The 11,070-nt window shown below is 35.8% G+C and overlaps 1 protein-coding gene across 1 annotated transcript in view; it reads right to left on the reverse strand.

Annotated features, from left to right (window-relative positions):
* The window catches only part of LOC120778208 (prostaglandin D2 receptor), a 36,722-nt gene extending 30,657 nt beyond the window's left edge, over positions 1-6,065 (reverse strand). Inside the window, exon 1 of the mRNA XM_040109964.1 lies at positions 5,726-6,065. Within this exon, the coding sequence (XP_039965898.1) occupies positions 5,726-5,982 (257 nt within the window). The 5' untranslated portion in view covers positions 5,983-6,065. The remainder of the gene's footprint in view (positions 1-5,725) is intronic.
* Between the last annotated feature and the right edge of the window lie 5,005 nt (positions 6,066-11,070).

Here is an 11,070-nt window from a genome sequence, read left to right on the forward strand (position 1 = left end):
CGCTCCGAAGCTTAGAGAAACTTATTGGACGAGGTGTTAATTTAGAGTCGCAATACAGAATTTATCCGGAAAGTAATAGGATTGATTTTCTTCTGCCGCGACTGTACTTCGGAGCATGCACGCATCAACTGGATTCGGTAGAGGGCATTCCTAGCTAATGAACGAGCGGCTGGTCAGTTGTCTCCGAGCATCTGGAGAGTCAGGACAAATATTTTTGTGCGACCTGTTTTTGTGAGTGGTGCAAGCCGAAAATGCAGCGTTCGTTAAAGCAGAGGTACGTGATTAAATTCTGTGTGGAATTCGGAAAATCTGCGACAGAGACGTTTGATATGATCAGGCCTTTTTGGAGAGCCGGGAAAAGGTCCAGATTCCGGAGAATGCCTTCCGTGACGCCTTCAAGGCTTGGCGCCTATTTTGAAAGTTTTTAAAGAATTGTAACGGCTCAGTCTTATTACATTACATACATACATATTTCCGGACAAACCCTGTATGTCTACAGGGTCTGTATGTAACATTAATATATTCGGAATCTTAAATACAGTATTGAAAAACAGAGATACTAATATAGTATATCAAATATGTGCACATTCTATCGACTCTGAAACTACTTTGTTACAGATTTTATTTAAAAGTTTTATAACACCTCGAAAGTGCCTGTGACGTTTAGACTAACCAGTCGTGGTGAAAATGAAATATACTCACATAATAATTGGATATGGAATACAAAGAGTATAATAAATTCATAGTTGAATTGTATTCAAGTATTGTTGCTTTAATAGATATATTTTGTGGCAATAGTAAGCAGATCCCTAATTTAGTGAGCAATTTATTGGTGAATCGAAAGCGCTTATTACCACATAATATTTGCCATTTGTAGGTATTTTGTGGTATTTTTGCGTTGCGTAAGCAATTGGACTTTAGTACTTTTCAAATATCATAGTCACAGAAGTTTATTATAATTATATTAAACTTTTAAAGTTTGTTGTTAGAACGTCTACAAAATCTGGTATTTATTTGTAATAGAAAATAAATTTATTATATATTATTTGTAAATATTATTGCCTAGTGCAATAATTTGTTTATTATATTGTTTTATAAATGTTATAGGCTTGTAAACTTTTTGTTTTTCGAAGTAATAAATTCCTCAGCATTTTGTTTATTTTTCACTCGTTTACATTGCTCAAATATGTACTTAAGTTTAATTACAACAAATTGCAAAGAGTCTTTAAGTAACAAAAAATAATAATAATATATGTATAATGCATTCGTTGTTTATGACAGTTAGTAAGGCCTTTTAATGAGTAGTTAAATCTTATTGCAATAAATTAACTGCGGAGAACCTTAACAGTTTAGTAAAAAAAACAGTTCATTGAATGCAGGGGTTTCTTTATTAGCGCATATCCACTTAGGAATTTCAAAGTAAAAATCGATTTGTTTGTTTTGCTTATGTGGTATATAAAAAGCACATATATTTAAGAATACATATTCCTCGAAATTTCAAGTTGATTCGGCGAATAGTTTCGGAGATATGAGCGCATTTGTAAGAATTTTTTAGCTTGGTGTAATCGGCTCCCAAAACTTACAAGGCAATTTCCTTTACTGTTTTCTAAGTCGGTGAGGAGAATATCTTCAAAATAAATTAAAATTTACTCTCGAGCTGGTATGCCAGCGCTTTAATGGAACCGGGGTCAAAATTGGACGCTGGGCGTGGCACCCCCCACTTTTAGGTGAAAACACATATCTCGAGACCCGCTCGACCGATTTAAACCAATATTTGATAAGTGACATTTCTATGACAGTTTTATGTTATAGTGTGAAAATACGCGGACTAAATTGTACCAACGTCACGTCTACTTCCCATATAACACAATTTCAAATTCCAGCTGATTCTTTCACTTTCCAGTGTACAAATCATGAAGTAATTAATATATTTAAAGTATGCCACCTCATAGCCAAAAAACGTCCAAATGCAACAAAAACTTTTCAAGCTCCTAGGTACCAAATATGTGGACCCCGGCATCTATAGTTGATTTTTGACCTAAAATATCGAGTAATGTATGGGATACACTATTGAAATTCATAGATAATTCTTTCCTGACAATGGTAATTGTGTGTATCAAAAATGCGTTGGAGCAGGTCAATACTTCTCTGAGCCCCCATATACCTAATATAAAGATTTTCGAACTTTCGGGTGACTTTATACTGCTTGGATCGGCGAATATTTGAGTTATCGCAATGAAAATTCGAGAGCTTATTTTACACAAAACAGTGTATCTTTGTGCTGACAATTGGTCGAAAACTTGATCTATCTCCCATATAACTAATATCAGGATTTTCGAAGATTCGGCTGATTTAACTCTATATGATTAGATTTTTAGTATGTGGCATGTTAATAGTATAAGGTATTGGGAAAAATAGATAAAATCGGGTGGATACTGCCCCAACTCCCATATACTACACATAATGGTTTTCGTATTTACTTCGAAAACACCTTATGCCGAATATGTCTCATACACTGAGTAGAAATCCTCTGGTTAATTTCACTGTCTTTGATTTCTGCATGTTGCAAGAGTAAACAAATTTCGGTTGCACCGGCACTTAGCCCTACTTGTTGATTTTAAGCCTCTTCGAAGTGTAGTTCCCTTCACAAAATCACCTTTTTTCGGAAAGCCCCCATTTTGTCAAAAATGCAGTCCTCCGTTTATTACCTGTGTTTATCCACAGTAATCATACAATTTTGTGGTTTTTGGAACTAAATCTTCCTCACCGCTAAAAATTTTTTTGCGAGGTCCTGATGGAGATCGGCTCCACACAGTTTTTCACCAAGGAAAGTGTCGACGAAATCTATGTCTATCATGTAATTTTTAGAAATAGTTGAATTTCCATGACTCGAACTTCTATAACTCGAAGTTTTCCATAACTGACACTCTTAAATTCGCAATAGAAGTCAAATTTCATACAAATTTCCTTCCACAACTCGAAGAGTCTCTAACTTGAAGTTTTTTTGTGGAATATGGTGATTCGAGTTTGGGAAGTTCAACTGTGTAAATATTCGAGTTTTTGAAGGTACAAAGAAATATACTTGAATCAGAGAACCACTGAGTAACACGGCAAGTATTTTCTAGCAGCAACAGACCACGTTTTTCTGCACGGCTTCGAACTATAAACAATTTTAACCAATCCATGAGACGTAATTTTGCACTTGTGCCCAAAAAATGCCAATCTAAAAATAAGTAATTATAAATATGCATAATAGCGTTTAAATTACCTTGTCATTACATATTTTCACTCGAAATTTCTTTGACACCGAATTTAAATGTGATAAGCTAATTTATTTATGCGCACCGCTGACATTTTGAACCTCAGACAGACAGACGACAAAACGCAGCGCTTTTATTTGCTTTAGTAGCGAATACGCCACGTTCGAACTAATTGCTAAGCGAATAAAACTTCAGGAATCTCTACATATACTTATATAAACATGTTCAAGTATATGTATATACATATTTACCTCCTGTGATAGCGTGTTGCCCCCTAAGGGTTAAAACGTGCTAGTTCTAAAGCGGATGACTGATAATAACGAGAAATAATAAAATTGTGAATCAGCTGTTTCGTCAGTCAATTTTGGTGTGGTGTGAGAATTGTGTGTTAGAATGTAACTGAATGAGAATGAGACATCGTCGGATATTAGTAAAAAAAACTATTCATTCAAAACTATCACGATATGGTACATGTTGAAATTCACGAAATTTAAGGTGTATTCAAAAAAGTTGAGAGGATTAGTGTTTTAAAAAGTCCAAAAAATGACTTACTTTCGAAATACTTTGAAAAATCTCTAATGCTCAGTTGTGAAGTGGAAACAAGTAGAAATATTGGTTATACAGCTGATCAAATTTCACCGGACTGACTTCTCCACCTACACCTAATGCTTTGTGCCACTTCCAAAGACACCTATGCAACATTTTCAACGATTCCGTAGCCGTGCGCCATGTTTCCATTCGAATTAGAGAGCTCGTATTATATAATTAAATATTGCAATAATATCACATTGAAGGGTTAAAATTTGCTTTTGTCGAGTGTAGATAAAAAAAGAGCATTCTAATAAAAATTTAAAAAGTTCAATATATATTTTTTTAAAATTTTTTTCGATATTTAAAATACAAAACGCTTAGTGCCTAGTTATTCTAAGGTATTTTCTTTTTTATGTGACGTGTTTTACTTTTGGCGTAAAAACTGAAAACTGTAGACTGAAAACTGACAGTAAATCCTAAAATAAATTTTGAGGAGTTTTGATTTGTACTATTTCCGAAAATGTAAAGACACATAACCTGTAAGCTGCTTTATTCTGCTAGAATGAAAACACCATGCGGAATGAAATTTCTAGTATTTAGATAGACTTTTAAAATATAATATTAAGCTTGTGAGCAAACTTTCGAACAAACTTTCGAGACCAGCATACTATATTAAACCCTGAGCAGGATATATTAAGTAGTCAGTAGTCCCACAGTTTTTAAGATATTGATCTGAAAATTTGCACACATTCTTTTCTCCCTTAGCAGCACCTCATTTGTTGCGATCGCCGATATTTGATCACTGTAGCATATAGCTGCCGTATAAACTGACCGATCATGAAGTCCTTATAAGGTAAACTTTTTTATTTGACAAGATATTTTAATGAAATTTGACATATGCTATTACTCGAAGGAACATTGATATTTTAATGAAATTTGACATATGCTATTACTCGAAGGAACACTATGATCTCCGAACAAATTGTTTAGATCGGACCACTATAGCGTATAACTGTTATACAATCTAGTTGATCAAAACAAATTCTTTTAGAGAAAACTTTATTATTTGATCAGTTAACTTTACGAAATTGGCTACAGATTATTAATTAAAGTAGCAGCACAATCTCCGAAAAAATTGTTCAGATCATACTACTATAACATATAGTTGCCATACAAACTGATCGATCAAAATCAAGTTCTTGTGTGGAAAACTTTTTTGTTTGACAAGCTATCTTCACGAAAATTAGCATGAACTGTTTTCAGAGACAAGGGTATAGTCTCTGAACAAATTGTTCAGATCGGAACACTATAACATATAGCTGCCAAACAAACTTATCGATCAAAATCAAGTTCTTATATGAAAAACTTATTTATTTGACAAGATATTTTTACGAAATATAGCTGCCAAACAAACTTACCGATCGAAATTAAGACAAAAATATTTTTATACACTTTTATGCTATACGCAATGCAACTGTGAAGGGTATTATAGCTTCAGTGCAGTCGAAGTTCATGTATTTTCTTGTTTTTCCCATACCATTAACAAAAAGTCAATGAATAACAAAGCCAAATTGTGAATTCAAACTCATTTAAGTTACACATTTGTAAACCAAAATCTGAAAATGCACTAAATCTAGCCAATTTATGTGCCCACCACTCTTCACTTCTTAACGCTCTGGTTTTGCGCACAAATTTCCTAAGTTTCCACATGCTGCACATACTTGTATAAACTACGTGTTGACAGCTCGGCAGACACCAGTGGCCACTGGCGGCGACACCTTGAACCTCACACAAAGCCAAACGGTCGCTGAACCAATTAAGTGCCACTTTAATGATTATTCGAGTATAGACCACAGTAGGCTCACTGCGCTGACAGCGAATCAAACACCAACACACACACTAATATACATATGTATAACAGTAGTTGCACTTACCGCAGCATAAGCGTGTATTTGCTATTTTTTGTCGCTTTTTTGCGCGCCAAAATGATCAGCGCCAATAAATTGCCAATAACGCCGAGCAACAGCACAATGCCGCTGAACAAGAAGCGGCGCCGATTGTGATAGAGCGCCAACGGTTGAGCCACAATGCTCGGTGCTGCAGTCGTGCTGACATTCCAGGCGAAATCGTCGGCCGTCGTCGCCGCCTCGTTATCGAGTGAGATCAAAGATAGAACGCTGGTGTTCGCCATAACAGTTATTTGTATTAGATTTTATCTATTATTATTAGTATTATGTGTTGTTATTGTTTTTGTTTGCGATTTTGTATTGTTTTATATTTGTATTGTTTTTGTTTTCTTTTTATAATTGTTGTATTTTTTATAACTGGTTTTTGTTGTTGCTTGTTTGACAAAAATGCGCCGCGAAAGCAGATGTGTCTGTTCTCAGCCGGGCGTATACTTAATATATAGTTTATGCTCACTTAAATGGCTCATAAAATATGTACGTATGTATATAAATCGTGGTTGGCGTTATTTTTGTTTTTGTATGACGACAACAACAAAGTATAGCGAAGCAAAACACAAAACATTCAACTGCGATGAACGATCACCTTTGCGCTGCCGGTGAAAACTGTAATTCACAACAACTTAATTGTTGTTGTTAAATATATTTTTCGCGTTTTTCTGTATTTTTCTGCAACTTGAGTTTATTATTTTTACATTTAAAATTTAATTTTTTTACATTTAAAATTTGATTTTTTTTTAATTTTTTTCAAGTTTTTATAAATTTTGATTTACTTGTTTTTGTTTTTTTTTTTTTCTAAATACATTAGTCGTTGTTATTGCTATTGCGCATAAAACATTCAAATCCACTTAAATGCCAAATAGCTTAAAAATAATTTATTGACTGCTTTATCGAAGCACTTGCTCGTGTGGCGTTGCACTGGTGGAAGCTGCCGGTGCAGCATTAATGCAAGCAAAAGTAAACAAGTTTCGAATTACTTTTCTGCTGCGTTTGAGTTGTTTTTAATCAAAAATAAAAACATTTTGAGCCAATTGCACTAAATTATTTTTGAAACTGATTTGTGCTTTGCTTATATAAGCAGTACAATTTAACTTTTCGATTGCGAAAAAAAAATGTAAATTTTCGCCAATAAACTTTTTTTTAGATTTTCACCAAAATTATTTTTTTCCAATTTTCGCAAATATTTTTTTTTTTTTCTACTTACGCAAAAAAAAAATGTTTTCCAATTTTCGCCAATAGTTTTTTTTTAGTTTTCACCGATAAACAATTTTCAGTAATAACTATTTCTTTCAATAAAAATTTACAAGTTTTCAAAAAATATATATTTTTTCGCAACAAATATCTCCAACTTTGCACAAACGCGATTCATATGCTCGTTGTAAACAATTCACTTGAACAGCTGTTTTCTGCGCACTTGAAATTTTTTACATCCAATCGTTAGCGCGGCTCGTGGCGTACTGTTCGAGCGTGTGCCACTGGAATGCCTTAACTGCCGGTAGCGCTAAGCATAAAAGCTGCTGGAGCTAATGCGATTGCATGACGACTCCGACACCGACACCGGCCGACAGCAACAGCGATAACAGCGATAACAGCGACGCTGAACGCGAACGCAACGCCAATGCAGCGCAGTCACTTGCTGCCGAAGCGTTCAGACGAAGCTCAGCCAGCTGTGATAACGCTTACAAGCGCGTGTTTGCGTAGCGAAGTTGCTGCGCAGCTTGACAGCTCGTGTGGTGAATTTGACGTCGACGTCGACTTCCATAGTAGTGTTTATGTATTTTTGTATTTCAATTAAGACACAATGCACAATAATAGCAAGAATTATTAGACTTTTGCCGGCAGTGTAATGTGGTATTCCCTGAACTACAATTAATTGTCAGTAAAATTATAAAGTTTATTTTCAGTTTTTAGATAAAGAATTTTATGAAGCCAAGTAAGAAGTAAGGTTAGATTTAAAGTAGTGTCGGTAAATCGGTCTTTCCGTAGTAATCGGTGATCCATTTCGAGGTTCTCCACTTGTTTAAAGAACAAAAAAAAAACACAGAAACTTCAAATTTAATGCGAAATTTTTATTATCATTCTAAAGAACATTCTTTGGCATTTCTTTTTTGAAGATTATTTCTTTTAAATGTTGGCCGCGGCTACGTCTTAGATGGTTCATACAATGAGTCCAATTTTCGATGACTGGATGATACGCGTGATGTTTTGCTCTAAGGCCTGAATCGGAACGTGCGCATAGACTTTGCATATCTCGACTGGAAAAAGTCTAACGGTATGATATAACACGATCTTGTTGGCCGGCTCGATCGATAATCCATTGATTTATACGATGTGTGAGAAGTGTCGTCGTCTTGTTGAAACCAAATGTCGCCTAGATCTGGCGATGATTCCACCTCCTCACAAACCATACCAAACGGCAGCTCTTTATCTCTCCGGGTTGCTTTTTCGTTCCAGAGCGAAGCGATGTCGCTTGGGAAGGTCGAGCGGCTTCAGTTTTTGCACAAGCTGTTTTTCCAGACAATACTGAAAAAAATAACATGAAAGTTCTACACGACTCACCGTGATCTGTCAAAACTATTGCAATTGATCTATTGCATACGAAAGACATGATCTTGTCAAGAGCTGATAAATTGATGAAGGTCGGTACATTTTTTCCTGGATTAATAAACTCTTTTATTTTCGTGCTATGTTTGCGTTTGGTATCTGTTTGTTTACATCGCGAAAAGTTCGTCTGGCGATTTTTACTATTAAAAAAATTGAAATACGAGTTTTCTCGACATATGAAATATTTTTAGCTCTATTTCATAGGCTGAGAAAACGGGCGAAATTTCACACCTAAAAAGAAGAGTTTTATAAGAGCAGAGGTAAAAATTAGACAAAAGCGTAGCACCCACCATGAGGTGAAACTCTGTTTTTCTGAAACTACTTGACGTATTTCAACTAAGTTTGGTATGTGAGATTAAACATTGTGAAAATGGCGAAACCGGACCACAATCACGTTAACTTTCCATAAAAGACTCAAATTCTATCTGTTTCTTCCACTTCTATTATGCAAATGAAACACCAATCAATGCATCTGGATACTTTGCGCTAATAATATCCCTAAGATATTTTATTTTATGCGAAAAACTTGTCGAAATCGGACTACATGTATAACTTTTAAAGGACCCAGACCCCAAATATCTAACCCGATGCATTTAATATCACTGGCCTTCTCAACACCACCGTTCTGCTCTCTCAAGACAGGATAAGGAAGCAAAGCAAATGGGTCGGGCAGTGAACGAGGGCAAGACGAAATATCCTGCATCAACACCAATAATAATATCAGCTTTGAAATCCAACGCAGAATCACTCAGGTGGACTGAGTAAGGAATTAAAAAGTAAAGTCCTCTCTCGATGAACGGAGACCAAATTTAACAAGTCACTCATTATTCCCGTTGTTGTTGCTGTTGTTGTAGCGGCAGAAGTCTGCCGAGTTCACAGTCCTTGACGTAGACCCGAGTGTCGTGGGAACGGCTCGGCACCTCATCATTACCCCCTGCTATATGGTTCAGAGTCATGGACAATGACATCAATAAGTCGGCCATAGTAATATTTTGCGGAAGATTTACATATGTGCCTTTGCGCATTGGCAACGACGAGTCCCGCAGGAGATGGAACGATGAGATATGCGGCGACATTGACATAGTTCAGCGAATCAAGAGACAATGGCTGCGCTGACCAGTTCATGTTGTCCGGAAGGAAAAGAACACTCCAACTTTGAAGGTTTTCGATTTAGTACCCGCCGGTGGAAGCAGAGGAAGAGGAAAACCTCCGCTCCGTTGGAGAGTTCTGATGGAGAAGGACCTGGCTGTACTTGGTATATGGTATGGTAATTGGCGCCAAAAAGAAATGACTGGCGCGCTGTTGTTAAAAACTCTTTTTGGTCCACACTTTCCTAGTGGGGACCACAGAGATACATATGTATGTTTATATTTGCAGAGTTATTTGTATAAATCACTAGTTCTCATTGCTTCGTGCATAAATTTTGACAGCCTTCAGCTTTTTATGAGTGTCCAATTTGTCGCTCCTTATACAAGCACACAGTGAAAGGATAGTTTTGCCAAACAAGCGTCAGACAAAAGAGCAAAAATCGACAGAAAAAATATGCAAAGAAAAGGCCGGCCGGCAAATTTGTGGGCTTATTCATTTGTACTACAACTACAAATGTATTTATAGAGAGGTGGATGCATGAGCAGGCGCACAGTCACCGTTAAAAGCAGTGGTACATATACATACATATATACGAGTATATAGAAGCGTGTGCAATCATTGATATGCGTCAGTATGTACTTGCAATAAAAGTGCGGCAGCTTTCATTCATATGAAAGCCCAGAAACATCCACGAATATACGATTATATGTATGTATATGTAGATTTATTTAAATATTTCTGGCAATTTGTTTATGCCTGTATGTAAGTATAAACGTTTGTCTAAATTTCATTTGATATTTGAGCCCGTTTTTGTACTCACAGCGTGTGCCACGGCTGCGTGTAACCAATTTCGAACCCTTGTCAACGTTGACCCCGTTAACTCTAGTTAATATGTGGTTAGGGTTTAGTGGTCCGTTTTTGTTTCCTCTCGACGTTTTGCTGTCACTGCTGCAGTTGATTGTTTGCTATAGAAGCTAATTAATTGAAATTGTTCTAGAAGTGTAAATAAACAGTCTTATGCTTATAAAGACCATATATACACCTAAGGGGGTGTAGGTTAAATTATGATAAAGTAGATTCATCGTGAACAGGGATTTTTAAAATGAAACTCAAAAGCAATGATTAATGCGCTTAAATTCGTAAATAACGGTATTTTAATTTATCGGCGAAATAACATTTCTGCTATCTTCAGAAGGCTGCGGGCAGAGAAAAAACAAAATCTCGCTGAAAACTTCTTTATTGAGATTGGAATTTAGAAGGTAGAAAGCCTTTAAGGAAGGAATAGGCTGTTAGGTTAACCAAATTTCAACTTTCAACCAAATTCCACTCATAACATTATATATTCAAATTAAACAATCCGGTATTATATTAGAATATTGGTAGTAAAGCAATATAGTGTCTGCGACAGTCGCGTCTATGTAGCCGGATCAAACCCAGATTTATTCGGCAGAACTAAAACCAAAAGATTCATGAATTTTTAAGCTAAATAGCCAGTAAAATAACCATTACATGGCTGAATAACTTTGCCATCATATCATCATCATCATCAGGGTATATTAGGTACCGGAAAGGAAAAGTCGTAGACCCTATAAAGTATATATATAAATGATCTTGGTGAGAAG

This window comes from Bactrocera tryoni, chromosome 5 (assembly GCF_016617805.1).
Source record: "Bactrocera tryoni isolate S06 chromosome 5, CSIRO_BtryS06_freeze2, whole genome shotgun sequence".
In the NCBI taxonomy this organism is placed as follows: domain Eukaryota; kingdom Metazoa; phylum Arthropoda; class Insecta; order Diptera; family Tephritidae; genus Bactrocera; species Bactrocera tryoni.